The following is a 12627-nucleotide window of genomic DNA, read 5'->3' on the forward strand; positions in this document are numbered from 1 at the left end:
GTGCAAGAGCGTCATTCACGTAACAAGAGTGGAGCTATGTAACAACGTACATAGATATACCAGGATACAAGAAAGGTCAGCCGTCGTGTGCGCTTCTGGATTATCTAGAAAGACGCCGCCAAGGTGGCAGTACTATACCTCGTGGAACCCTTTACGTAATCTTGTCTAGTTGGTTAGATGTAGAGGAACCGTCCCACGACCTACGGAAATATCAAGTCATCCGTGTATATAGCTGGCCATCGGTAGACCATAAAGAAGTAGACCTAAAGATAAATAGAAAATACGTGACGATCTGTCTAGAATACTACGGCTACCCCTCGGAGGTTAAATATCAAAACACACCCCAAAGGGGCCTCAGGGTCCCTCTTTTACAAAAAGCATAATTACGCTATTGGGCGCAGGTGGTTGGAATGCTTTTCACCACTTGGTTCTTTTTTCTCACCCTCACTGGGCACGTTGGATACACTCAAACGGGACTTCCGTAGCACAAGCTGACGGTCTCTGGCAAAGATTTCTTCCCGAGGGAGAGAGAAGGAGAAAGGGAAAAAGAGAAAATCGTGAATCGAATGTCCAACGCGTCCAGGCGCGGTAGGCTGACTGTTGAAGAGGCATTTATTAATCGAATTAATCTAAGCTGTCCAGTGAGGTGAGTAGCACGAGCGCTCGTGACCGCGTTCCTGACTTTAGGATTAGGATTCGAGGATTAAAGTTTAAAACTCAGCAGCGAGTGACCGGCTTCAATATGAGAGGCATGCTCCACTCGCGAATCCTTACCGTCAGGCACTGATCTTAATCGCACCGCCATTTCCGTGTCTTCTTGTTCCTCTACAGCTTCGGACGAGTTCAGATGCTACTTCCATAGAGAAAATGGAGAGACTTTTATATAGGCATACTTCTACCTCCGCCAGGGAAAGTCGTCCTCTTCAAAGGAATATTTATTGGACATGAGAATATGAGATAGTCTTACTCCTGTGTACAGGACGTGGCCACCATCTTGGACAGTTTGTAACTTATTATGTTTCTTTCTTTGCATAACTACGTCGCCAGTTATATTCCCTCGCTTTGACGGAGACCAAAAATGTCTACTCTTCCTTGGTACTTCAGAATCCGGCTGCGTGCCGGCATCCTAGATTCGGGGATTAACCCCCAGTGATCTGTGATCCACCCTCCAGGCTCTAACAGCTTGGCATCATGGGTCAGGATGGGAATATCGGAGAATCGACGATCACTGTTTTCTTATCCATCCAGACACGGAGGCATATTCCTACTACACTTCAGGATATGTAAGGCTAGATGAGCCGCAAGCTAAATATGACCAAGACGACGTCTTTTCATGTTTTTTTCTGAGTATTTCTTTGCTAGCAATATCAGCTCTCGCTCAGTACACTGAACGCGAATGAGAGATTCAATCTCAGGGATCTTACAGCGCGTAATTATTAAGTTAATTACGATACCTTGGACGGGAGAGAAATGCGCGGTCTACAAATTATAACTTTTTTTTTTCTTTTACACTCTGCCGGTAAAGAAGTAGGCAGGTCGAAGTTAATGTCACATAGTGCCCCCTCTCGGACACTATTGAAAGATACAGAGACTTAGGAACCTGGAATAAGAGATCCATCTAATAGCAATGGCTTGAACTACAATCCAAAGCAAAACTTAACTTTCACAGCATCCTGGGTATCGGGCCGTGGAAAAAGCAAAGGAGAAAGGATTTCTGTTTTTAGAGTAATTGCCACTCTCGTATCATGCTTGCCACTCTGAGGAGTGCTCGCAACCTCTTGGTAAGTACTTTTCATGATTAAAAAGAAAAAGGACATTCGTTATTACTTTCCTAAATGTTATCCTTTCGTGGTCTACCCTTATGTAACCTCTAAAGATAGTTTATTTTTCTTTAACTCTATTATCTTGACTTGTCACAAGAGATGATTCTTTTTCACAGACATTCACGAATGCGAGAGGCGTCCAGACCTCAGCAGTTCGAGCATCAGATCATCTGTTCGTTGTAAGTTATATTATGTGCTGAGACTGATAAATTATCATTTACATCATTTACTTCTTAGCACAGGGATAGCGAGCAAGACAATCCAAACATACCATTTGAGTTTGATGAAGTAAACAAGAAACGTATAGATGCTCTTCTTGCTATTTATCCTGAAGGCCACAAACGTGGTGCTATGATTCCCTTGCTTGACTTAGCGCAGAGACAACATGGTTGGCTTCCTATCTCTGCTATGCACAAGGTGGCTGAAATCCTAGAGGTGCCTCGTATGAGAGTGTACGAGGTTGCAACTTTCTATACTATGTTTAACAGAAAACCCATGGGAAAGTACCATATTCAAGTTTGTACCTGTACCCCATGTTGGCTTAGAGATTCCGACTCTGTATTAAATGCAGTGAGCAAAGCTGCAAACTGTGAGGTTGGTGGTACGTCACCGGATTCTATTTTCACTATCTCTGAAGTAGAATGTCTTGGAGCCTGTGCTAATGCACCAATGCTACAGGTCAATGATGATTACTATGTAAGTATTTATACTTTTTCTACATTACTCTGATCGTTTATACAACAATTTCATGATTTAATTTATTCCTACAGGAGGATCTTACTGCGGAGACAGCTGAATCCATAATAAATGCTTTGAAGAAAGGTGAAAGACCTCCACCAGGGCCACAGAATTCTCCACGTTTTGCTGCTGAACCTGCAGGAGGTCTTACATCTTTAACTAGCCCACCTCCTGGCCCTGGTGAAGGTGTACGCTCGGATCTTTAGAATCCTCAAATTGTTACCATCATAGTACGAGTGCTAAGCATCGTGTAAACAATATTGCAATATATGTGTCAAGCCCAATAAATTATAAAATATTATCGTTAAAATTGTCTGCGCTTTAATGTTTCCCTTTTCGTGAGGCAAATCTACAATTGATGGCGTTGCTTTCCTTCCATCCTACCCCTTAACAAAGTCCTACCAAGATTGCACACACGTTTGTTGTCACTAATGATTATCACATTGGCATTTACAATTCTTTGTTTATCAACCATTTATAAAATTTGATTATTTAATATGACAGAGCCAGTACCGACGACAGAAGCTTCTAAAAAAATTCAAGCTATCAACAGAGAAACTGTTCATCATATTTGTTCTGGACAGGTGAGGTTACTTTAATTTTTATAAAGAGTAAATAAATAAAGAAAAGAACATTTTTTTATACAACAGGTAGTATTTGATTTAGCAACTGCTGTAAAAGAACTAGTTGAAAATAGTTTGGATAGTGGTGCAACAGTTGTTGAAATCAAGCTTGTAGACTATGGTCAAACTTGCATCAGCGTTAGTGACAATGGATGTGGAGTTCTAGAAGATGACTTTGAAGGTTTAGGTAGAGATCATACACCAATCGTATACTTAAAATATATAATACTGTTTATATCAATACATTTCAATCATTAATTTTGAACAGGCTTGAAGCATCATACATCAAAGCTACAGGAATTCTCAGACTTAACGGAAGTGGATACTTTTGGATTTCGAGGGGAAGCTCTAAGTTCGCTATGTGCTCTTGCTGATTTAAGTATAGTTACTAAACATTCTAGTAGTGTACATGCATATAAATTAGAATTTGATAGAAATGGCATCCTGAAAACGAAAGAAGCATGTGCTCGAGACACTGGTACTACTGTTCATGTGAGAAATATATTTAAAAGCCTACCAGTGAGAGCTAAGGAATTTCAGAGAAATATTAAAAAGGAATATAATAAGACTCTACAAATATTATACAGCTATTGCCTAGTATCAGTGAATATTAAAATTACCTGCAGCAATACAATAAGCGGGAAATCAGTTAATCTTCTTATGTCTACCATGGGAACAGAGAACGTCCTGACAAATATAAACTCAGTATTTGGCAAGAAAGCTTCAGAAGCTCTTGTCGCAGTTAAAGCAGAAACGCCAGATGAATTTACTCTTCAGGAATACAATCTATCTAATGATACTACCTTTGACTTTTCCTGGGAGTGCTATGTAAGTAGCTGCGTACATACACTAGGGCGTTCTACACCAGACAGACAATTCTTCTACGTAAACGGTCGTCCTTGTGATTTAGTCAAAGTGTCAAAATTAATAAACCACGTATATCACAAGTACAATAATAAACAATACCCATTTGTCTTCTTGAATTTGAAACTTAATCAAAATTGTACAGATGTCAATGTGACACCTGATAAGAGAACAATATTTTTTACCCAAGAGAAAATGATCTTAGCTACTATTAAATCTAACCTGGTGCGCGTGTGGGATAAACTCCAAGGTAACTTTATGCCAGTGACCTTACGAGACCTAAGTGTGAAGTTCAAGAGAGGTAGTTCGCCAACTCTTTCACAAGAACCACCTGCAAAGAGACAGCAAACTACTGGGACCAAAGTACAGAAAATCAAGAAAGAAGTCAAGGACGATGAAACAGACGGGGATGATAATGTAGAATACATAGAGAAACCAGAAGACATGACAATGACTATCAGCATTAGTTCAGTAAGAAAAGCATTCTTATCCAGAAAGACATCTACAGCAATTAATGGAAATGATCAGAATAGGATAAAATATAGAACACAGATAGAACCAGGCCGAGATTCAGAGGCTGAAAAAGAACTTCAACGAGAACTCACAACGGATTCTTTTGACAAGGTTTTTTTTCCTCTTGATTTTGATGAACACAAGACTGTCAAAGAATCATCTAATTTAATTAACATTTTTTCTTCACAGATGCAAATCATAGGACAATTCAACTTGGGCTTTATAATAACACAACTTTATGGTGACTTATTTATAGTGGATCAGCATGCCAGTGACGAAAAATATCGATTCGAAAAGTTTAGTAACGAGACAAAATTAAAAACACAAAAACTTATAATTCCTAAACCACTAAATCTTGCTTCCCTTAATGAAAATGTTCTTATCGAGAATCAAAAAAGCTTCGAAGACAATGGATTCATGTTCCAAGTAAATGGAGAAGGTAAGTTACTACTCACTGAAGGTACTCACTCAAAAACAACGTTCGATAGTATCTTATTATAAATTGCAGCCGAACCTGGTCATCGAGTAGAACTCATAGGAATGCCAGTTAGCGGTGGATGGCAGTTCGGCCAAGAAGATATAGAGGAACTGATCTTCCTTATTAAAGAAGGTGGTGATCCTGAAGGTGGTCAGATTCCTCGACCCAGCAGAGTGCGACAGATGCTAGCATCTCGAGCTTGTCGTAGTGCAGTTATGGTTGGAAAACCGTTGAACTTTCCGGAAATGCGCCGACTGGTATCTCAAATGGGTCAGATGAAAATGCCCTGGAATTGTCCTCACGGTAGACCTACGATTCGGCACCTCTTGTCCTTGACTGCATTAAAATGATAGCAGGAGCTTCCTGCGGTGACTCCAAATCAGAATATACCAATGTATATCAGGATGAGGATAATGAACTCTAGTGTTGTGTGACGACAGTATATTCAAGAGGATATTACACGCTAATTGTACGAAATATATTGAATCCCGAGTGTGCCGTGGAGATGAGGGTACCAGGACACTGGGGATGCCAATGTAACTCCTTAACATCTGTTTGTCCTTGGTGGATGAACAAAAGCTGCGGTGGTAGACCGGCTAATTGGCCATCTTTAGGAGCTTCATCTTGATCTACTTCTAAAGAAAGATCCCACTGGGCGATCTGATCGTCAGCACCACCAGAAGCAAAGACTGTACCTTCTTCCGGATGCCATTCTACTGTAGTGACTGGTGCTGTATGTTGTTTAAAAGTGGCTACTGGGCTTGGTTCGGATGAACTGAATTGTCGTAGATCCCAGATACAGAGCATTCCGTCATCCCCACCAGAGACGAGGAATCGCGTTTCTTTGCGATTCCAGGAAATGACGTTTACATCGGCCGTGTGAGCGTTTGCAGCTGTTAGCATGCATGCTGACTGAGGGCTGGCTCTCGTGTCCCAGATTCTTATACTGTAAAATGTGCGTTCCATGTTGGATGTAAAGTTTAATGTATTTAAGAAATAGATTTACTGATGAAAATCTTTATTATGAAATAAAAATAAAAAAGATGTACCTCTTATCTACCGAACAAGAAGCCAGAACGTTCTTCTCATTTGGTGACCACTGTAAATCTTCCACACTATGAGGTGCATGGCTATTGTAAGGTCTCTGGTCAACAAGCCAGGAAGCACTGGACGCACTGTCGGTATTCCGCCATATGTGAATGTTTCCTTTACAATCTCCAGAGGCGAGAGTACCTGGTTCTACAGGACTCCAATCTATAGCATATCCCTCACTGAGATGTCCCTTGAATGTATACAAAGGTTTAACACCTCCATCAGGCTTATCGCATTTTTTACGGTAAGCTATGAGCAAGTCGCTATTGTCTACAGCTTTCAGTTGCTCATTTAAATTCCATAGATTCACACGGCCAAGTTCACTCCAACTTGCTGCCAGGGTTGTATTTCCGATCTGTGTACACCTGCCAACATACATTGCATGTGCAATTACACTGGAGTTCAGTAATTCGTTGATGCTTGCTCAGGAAGTATTCTCACCTAACTCTATTAACGCATCCTTGATGCTTTATTGAAGCAACAGCCATGACTGGTGCACGTTCACCTTCATTTTCATCTTCAGAATCGCTCAATTCATCCTCTGAATCCTCATCACCTTTTCCAGTGCCATGGAGGTTTGACATTTTTATTACAAGAAGATTATTAACATGAGCCTTAGCAGCTTGTGTTCCAGCCACCAGATACATGCTAAGAGGATATGTGTCTCGAGAGTTGCCATAATCATCATGAATTATATCAAAGCTCAAGCAAGGTGCTCCTGTCTGTGCCTGATGTAATAATCGATAAGCAGATTTGTCTACGATGAGTTCCTCGCCCTTTTTTAGCGGTTGTCCAGGTAGATAAACTTTTCCCTCCTCATCCTTATTTGACCCAGCATCCTCGCTATCTTCCTCTTCCATAGATTCTTGATCTTCATCTTCGCTCCCTTCACTCATGACCTCATCGACGATGCCATCCACGGGCTCTTGATCCAATTGTTCTGACATATCTTCGTACAAAAAATCCTATTTTATGCAGGATAGACCAAGTAACAGAAGGTTTATAACCTCAAAAAACCAGTTTGATAATGATAACGTGACTATTACATATCTAATCCTTAAATAATTTCCACGCAAATATATATTGTTCGAATATCAATTTTAATGTACAGAAAAATCTATATTTTTTTAAGAGAACACAAGATTTTTCAAAGAAAATATAATAAACGAACTAACCTGACTGTTACTGCACTTCAATGTATCCCCACGTGTATGAGACTATGTACATACATACATACTATAGCAAACCTGACTATACCTTAATACAGCATCATAAATGGGCCACTACGAGTATCTTTGTAGGATAAACGGAAAATGCATATAATTGTTACTCTTTGGACATGACGTTTTAGATATTGAGGATATGCATATATTGCATTGGTGAGGTAAATAAAAAAAAGGACAGCTTCATAATAGGAGATTATTCATACCATTCAGGTGACTTGGTATATATATTTTTTCCTGTATCTATACTAGATATCGACATATCCGCAGCATAAATTCTCCTGCATTTTTTTTCATACTCTATCTATCGGCTTATAAAAACTTACTGCATTTTAATGAGAAGCTTGCTTCTGATCATAGGACCATCGGGGACGAAGAATGGAGTCGGGCAAGCAAGCTGCTCCATTGTGGACCAGTTTATTAGCAATCTATATTAATAATAATAGTAATAGTATAATTAATATAGTTTAATGTATAAAATACAGTGATAGTAATTATTGTAATCCCTGCAAGGGATAAGGTTTAGGAGCTGAATAAGGAGGAGGATATTAGGATGGAGTGGAAAAGGATAAGGAAAAGTATAAATGAATAGAAGTGACAAGTCTGACCTGGGTGGGTATACTCACATTGACAGACTTTTTACTCGGTATTAGCTATGCTTATTAATATGGGGATTGGTACCAGAGTTATTCGTCAGTTGTATGGGGGCGGCTGTAGCGTGCGTATGATGTGTCGGAGATGCGTTGGGGTTGTTGCGATAGGGGTTGGTATTATAGAGACTGTGCAGGTAAGAGCGCTGGACGGGCTTGTGCTGAGCGAGCTGAAGTAGTGCCTCGGGTATCGAGAACCACTTCCGCTTCCGACCAATAGCGCGTGAATCTTCCCATTCTGGCAGCTCCTCTGTTACACGCATTACCCAGACCTGTGTTCTATGCTTGTGTTCCACATTCTGCAATGACAAACATGCTATTACGTCAGAACTGTATAGATAATAAGACAACAGCTGCTAGTCAATTAGTGCCCCAAATGCTGACCTCGAATATGCCAAGACACCGACCCAGCTGCCCCAACACTCCAGCCTCTTCCCTAACTTCCCGCAGTGCAGTGACTGCAGGTTCCTCCTCAGGTTCCACACCACCCCCTGGTACAATCCAGTTATCTGGTCTTCGGCTGGATGTTACCAAGAGAACCTGTTGTGCAACATGGAAGGCAAAAATCATCAGCAACCTAACTGACTATAACAGCATTAAATGTGACCAAATAACATAAATGAATACAGGATTAAATAAATTGCATAGGTCTAACAATAAATATGGTAATACAGTGCCGGCACAAACGTAGAAAAAGGAGTGCCCTTTATTGGCCTACCTCATCCTCGAGGTCGTTTTTGACGCAGATACACGCGGCCCTGCGTCTATATCCCTCCGAATCGTAAATACGGATCGAATTTGGCTTCTCCTTCACCATGTTTCACCCGTGAGGATCAGCAAATATCATCCCGTAGACAGATATTCGTCAGACGGCCGTATCGGCCATCCCGTGTTCCCGCATTGCTTTTAGGATATTTGGAGCCAACATATTTTCAACGTGAAATTCACTCTTTGGGTTGTCTTCTCGTTCCCATAATCGTCCTCCACACTTTCGTCAAATGTTCGCACCCGAAGCTAAAAAGACCCCTAGTCCCGTCACAAGGATATCGGCACAAGGCCTCAAGCACTCTATCTCACTCTCTCACTCTCACTAGCCTTCCGTTCTCTATCAAACGCCTCGTTATAACCTCAAAACTTTGAAAGCTACAGACGTTCAGAGTCTCCTTTCTGCTCTGCACCATACACTTATGATCATCTTGCCGCTGACCCTGAAAACAGTTTCTAATCAGAACGGAGGCTCACGAGATTTTCGACAGTACTTTCACGTGACCACATTTAAGATTGTACCATATTTCATCAATCGCAAGCGCTCCACCAATAGCATTACGTAAATATTTGTAGACGAGCTTTTCATTGGTTGATCGATCATATTTGAATGGACGTTTGATACATATGAAACTACCTTTAATATAATAACTACGCTAGTCATAAAATGAAAATTCCTGGACTCCACTCTTAATATCCATTTCCCTAGACGCTACTGGTGGTTCGTTGATCCTCCGCCGTGACCTTGATGAATGGCAGGGACAATCGTAATATCCCACAGTCCACTACAAAGAGACTGATGACGTCATACCTAAGCGCTACTTAGTTAACAATGATAAATACTTGACAAAATTAATAGATTACCAAGCTAATCGATTTTTTTCTACGTAATAAAGTGATGAAGGGGAGAGGGAATAAAAAGTAAAAGAAAAAAAGGTAAGAGGCCAAACGGAGCAAGAGATAAAGATTGCATTGTTTGAATTGATTGTAACGCGTCGAAGGTTAAATCAGAACCTTTATTTGTTACTACAGCGTCAACAGCATTACGACAAGTCCTCTCTCCTCGAAACTCTTATACATTCTGGCTCCCCCTTTTATGAAAGTATCAAAAATATCCTTTCTAGCACTCATCCCCCAACAGACAACAAAAACGATACATCTCGGTCTCGGTAGTAAAATCATTAAACATAGAACATTTTTTTTATCTAAGCTAGAGGTTTCTCTCATCTCAGCTATCACGCACTCGCTTTATCATTTGTATATGCACACACGCACACTCCCACTCTGGCGTTCCTTATGCTTCCTGTACAACCCGCTCGATTATGTACGCGCAGGTGTGCACTCGACTGAACGTCACTTCGTTATTCTCATTCAAGAAAAAAAATAATAGTATTCAAGTAATAATAGTAACGATAATTACCGCCTCTCGCTTAATGCTAAATCGACTTCAAGATGTAAAACTAAGTAAAATTTATAAATATGGTACAATCGATAGTAAGCGATAGAGCAGTAATAGATTAATTAATTATAGATACGTATAGGTAATAGCATTGATCGTTGAATCTTATGGCGATTATTAAAAGTCCTTTGCTTAATATTACAATCAAGGATTGAATTAGGTATCTGTCCTTACGTTCGATTTGATCGAGTCTCGCTCCTCAGAACGATCACCACATATGCACGAACCAGCATCGCAGACTAGCAGCCACCTTGACTAGTTTTTTTCATCTTTCTTTTATTTTACTTCTGTCTTTCCCACCATTATCAAGCAAGTCTTCGACGTCGGTGTCCTGTAGATCAGCGACATGATCCACTTTGATTTTTACCCGCGATTTTGATGTGCGAGAATCAATCGCCAGGATGTTCAGGGCAGCTGCGATTCACTTGAAACCACTTATCAATGCAGCTGGGAAAGATTTTTTCAGGATGAGTTTTGAGTAGTGAAAACACGATTAATGAGAATCGAATGAATGATTATACATACTTTTTGTGATATATGCAGAGGCAAGGTAAGCGGGCTATCACATCCCCAGGTTGTAAGTCTTCCAGACAAATGACGCACTCTCCTTTTTCATCTGCTAGTACGTCCTCTACACAGATAAGACAATCCTTTTAGTAAATCTAATGATGTTGCTAGATATTAAAGATAAGAAAGAACTGACCATTATAACTCAGACGAGGCTTGGTCAGACACATGACCAAGTGGCATTCTATGTCATCTGGTAAGATGAACTTGGAGCACACAGGACACTTTAGACCTTGAAGAGAAAGAAGACAGCATAAGAAGCACGAGGGTTAACACTGTTGCATACGTGTTCCGGGTATGCACTGTGCCTACCGTAAAATACTCTTCTAACGCGATGAGCGGGTACAACTTCAGTTTCGGACTCGTTCAGGCACGAGCTCACTATAACTCCCATAGTAAACCCGACCTAACCTAATCCGATCCATCCCACCGCGAAGATGTTGAATGCCGTGGCAACGTTTATTCTCGCGACCGCGGAAGGCTAAGGATCTTCCTTGAGTACTTAAAATTTACAAGCTTTTTTCCGTGGCCGTGATCGATTGCACGCGGTTACCAGGCCAACCACCCCGGCAACACGCGTCATAACAAACGCCCCCTATTTTCTATCTTACCCGTGATTACAGTAAGGATACTTCTACATATCTAACCTCACCGCCGGAACGCGGAAAGCCTAAGTGGAATATCTGATAATACTAAAACAAATCTTTGTAATTTGCAAACCCAATGCAATAACAAAGAACAGCTAATCATTAGAGTATGTGTAATATGAATATTACGTATGTATGTACACATATAAACTACCATCCTGAAGTAGTGTAAAAATTGATGGCAACCCTGAGGTAGGTCTTTCTTCCTAGGGAGGGAATAGATTGACCTCATGTCCCATAGGCATTAAAATGAAGAACAAATGGATGTGAAATTCAAATAGTGCTTATTAGAATTCATTTCACTATGAACAGCCCATGAAGAAAGATTCTATGACAGTAAAACAATCGTTCTAAAAAGTTCACAATTTAGATCCATAATAAAATATACATATTTTACTCATGACATGCTTACCATTAAGAGACCAGATATGAGAGGGCAAGCTATGAGCAGCATAAACGCGACCACCATCCTCATCATTGTCATCTGAGTCAAGTTGTGGTAGTCCCAGAGCCTGTCCAACACTGACCCCTACGGAAGCAGCAAGGGCACTCTGTTCACCAGAGGACAAATCTGGTACTGAACTAAGAGACCGTGCTCTTTGTCTGCTATCTCCAGGCACTCTAGAATTCTGTGACTGGTTTCCCTGTTGATGCTGATGTTGCAAAATCCCAACTCCTCCAGGAAGTGAACGCAAAATCGAGAAACCCTGCATGGTAGCATCATTGGGGCCTCCTGAGGATTGTCCGTTGTTTGCACCACTCTGCGCCACCGTGCTAGCTTTTCCTCCCATTCCGATGTTTCTTTAACTTTCGGCCGGTTTTCGATCGAAACTTTGATCTTCTCGATCGATCACCGTTCAGCTTATTCCGTGTCTTCTGGCGATGTACTCGGCGCTGGCACCAGCACCTCTCTCTAGAGTAGACTTTTTACTTCTTGAAGTTGGCTGGATTCGTACCAAATGAGCTCGAATGATACACACGCTGGTTCTAAAACACTTTAGGATTTAGCTTAGGCCGGAATTTCGCAAAGGTTCGCCACGACAAGCAAGTCATTTCGTCCGAGACCATAGCAGCGGCTCATCGCGCAAAACATCCCCCGACATCTTGCGATAAACTTCCATAGACTATTTACTGTACTCATACGAGACTGGACACTCCTTAACGTTTTAACTATTCAGTGCAAAT

The 12627-nt window shown here is 40.9% G+C and overlaps 5 protein-coding genes across 9 annotated transcripts; 2 read left to right on the plus strand and 3 right to left on the minus strand.

Annotated features, from left to right (window-relative positions):
• The first annotated feature begins 1621 nt into the window (after positions 1-1621).
• On the plus strand, positions 1622-2871 carry LOC107267167 (NADH dehydrogenase [ubiquinone] flavoprotein 2, mitochondrial). The gene is made up of 4 exons (XM_015738486.2): positions 1622-1781; positions 1940-2002; positions 2061-2519; positions 2594-2871. The coding sequence occupies exons 1-4, from the start codon at positions 1746-1748 to the stop codon at positions 2765-2767; spliced, it is 732 nt and encodes a 243-aa protein (XP_015593972.1). The 5' UTR covers positions 1622-1745; the 3' UTR covers positions 2768-2871.
• Positions 2872-2916: 45 nt separating this feature from the next.
• Positions 2917-5417, plus strand: LOC107267165 (mismatch repair endonuclease PMS2). Its single transcript, XM_015738482.2, has 5 exons — positions 2917-3145; positions 3212-3371; positions 3453-4672; positions 4751-5000; positions 5070-5417. Exons 1-5 carry the CDS (start codon positions 3059-3061, stop codon positions 5387-5389), a joined length of 2037 nt encoding a protein of 678 aa, XP_015593968.1. The 5' UTR covers positions 2917-3058; the 3' UTR covers positions 5390-5417.
• A 48-nt stretch (positions 5418-5465) lies between these two features.
• On the minus strand, positions 5466-8066 carry LOC107267166 (glutamate-rich WD repeat-containing protein 1). 4 transcript variants are annotated; one of them, XM_015738485.2, is made up of 5 exons: positions 8036-8066; positions 7681-7782; positions 6573-7080; positions 6089-6496; positions 5466-5985 (listed from the first exon to the last, which is right to left on the minus strand). In XM_015738485.2, exons 3-5 carry the CDS (start codon positions 7076-7078, stop codon positions 5496-5498), a joined length of 1404 nt encoding a protein of 467 aa, XP_015593971.1. In that variant the 5' UTR covers positions 7079-7080; positions 7681-7782; positions 8036-8066; the 3' UTR covers positions 5466-5495. The 4 variants fall into 4 exon arrangements, with proteins under 4 accessions (XP_015593971.1, XP_024940186.1, XP_015593969.1 ...); XM_025084418.1 differs by lacking the exons at positions 7681-7782; positions 8036-8066 and adding an exon at positions 7389-7468; XM_015738483.2 differs by lacking the exons at positions 7681-7782; positions 8036-8066 and adding an exon at positions 7307-7438.
• Positions 7544-9260, minus strand: LOC107267168 (diphosphoinositol polyphosphate phosphohydrolase 1). 2 transcript variants are annotated; one of them, XM_015738488.2, is made up of 4 exons: positions 8723-9260; positions 8389-8544; positions 8036-8303; positions 7544-7782 (listed from the first exon to the last, which is right to left on the minus strand). In XM_015738488.2, exons 1-4 carry the CDS (start codon positions 8819-8821, stop codon positions 7775-7777), a joined length of 531 nt encoding a protein of 176 aa, XP_015593974.1. In that variant the 5' UTR covers positions 8822-9260; the 3' UTR covers positions 7544-7774. The 2 variants fall into 2 exon arrangements, with proteins under 2 accessions (XP_015593974.1, XP_015593973.1); XM_015738487.2 differs by having other exon boundaries at positions 7756-8303.
• Positions 9261-9766: 506 nt separating this feature from the next.
• LOC107267169 (E3 ubiquitin-protein ligase ZNRF1) lies at positions 9767-12577 on the minus strand. Its single transcript, XM_015738489.2, has 4 exons — positions 11855-12577; positions 10932-11027; positions 10754-10859; positions 9767-10675 (listed from the first exon to the last, which is right to left on the minus strand). The coding sequence occupies exons 1-4, from the start codon at positions 12231-12233 to the stop codon at positions 10618-10620; spliced, it is 639 nt and encodes a 212-aa protein (XP_015593975.1). The 5' UTR covers positions 12234-12577; the 3' UTR covers positions 9767-10617.
• Positions 12578-12627: the final 50 nt, after the last annotated feature.

The sequence above is a fragment of the Cephus cinctus genome, unplaced genomic scaffold, assembly GCF_000341935.2.
Source record: "Cephus cinctus unplaced genomic scaffold, Ccin1 Ccin1_scaffold0351, whole genome shotgun sequence".
NCBI lineage: Eukaryota > Metazoa > Arthropoda > Insecta > Hymenoptera > Cephidae > Cephus > Cephus cinctus.

Bases quoted from the DNA above. Each gene is read 5' to 3' on its own strand.
- LOC107267167 (XM_015738486.2), top strand. From the start codon at position 1,746: ATGCTTGCCACTCTGAGGAGTGCTCGCAACCTCTTG. The intron at 2,003-2,060 runs GTAAGTTATATT...TTTACTTCTTAG, and splicing joins CATCAGATCATCTGTTCGTT to CACAGGGATAGCGAGCAAGA. The intron at 2,520-2,593 runs GTAAGTATTTAT...TTATTCCTACAG, and splicing joins AGGTCAATGATGATTACTAT to GAGGATCTTACTGCGGAGAC.
- LOC107267165 (XM_015738482.2), top strand. From the start codon at position 3,059: ATGACAGAGCCAGTACCGACGACAGAAGCTTCTAAAAAAATTCAAGCT. The intron at 4,673-4,750 runs GTTTTTTTTCCT...TTTTCTTCACAG, and splicing joins CAACGGATTCTTTTGACAAG to ATGCAAATCATAGGACAATT. The intron at 5,001-5,069 runs GTAAGTTACTAC...TATAAATTGCAG, and splicing joins GTTCCAAGTAAATGGAGAAG to CCGAACCTGGTCATCGAGTA.
- LOC107267166 (XM_015738485.2), bottom strand. From the start codon at position 7,078: ATGTCAGAACAATTGGATCAAGAGCCCGTGGATGGCATCGTCGATGAG. The intron at 6,497-6,572 runs GTGAGAATACTT...GTATGTTGGCAG, and splicing joins GGATGCGTTAATAGAGTTAG to GTGTACACAGATCGGAAATA. The intron at 5,986-6,088 runs GTACATCTTTTT...CACATTTTACAG, and splicing joins TCTTGTTCGGTAGATAAGAG to TATAAGAATCTGGGACACGA.
- LOC107267168 (XM_015738487.2), bottom strand. From the start codon at position 8,821: ATGGTGAAGGAGAAGCCAAATTCGATCCGTATTTACGATTCGGAGGGA. The intron at 8,545-8,722 runs GTAGGCCAATAA...GTTGCACAACAG, and splicing joins AAAACGACCTCGAGGATGAG to GTTCTCTTGGTAACATCCAG. The intron at 8,304-8,388 runs GTCAGCATTTGG...TTGTCATTGCAG, and splicing joins GGTGTCTTGGCATATTCGAG to AATGTGGAACACAAGCATAG.
- LOC107267169 (XM_015738489.2), bottom strand. From the start codon at position 12,233: ATGGGAGGAAAAGCTAGCACGGTGGCGCAGAGTGGTGCAAACAACGGA. The intron at 10,860-10,931 runs GTCAGTTCTTTC...TTATCTGTGTAG, and splicing joins GCCTCGTCTGAGTTATAATG to AGGACGTACTAGCAGATGAA. The intron at 10,676-10,753 runs GTATGTATAATC...AATCTTTCCCAG, and splicing joins CTCTGCATATATCACAAAAA to CTGCATTGATAAGTGGTTTC.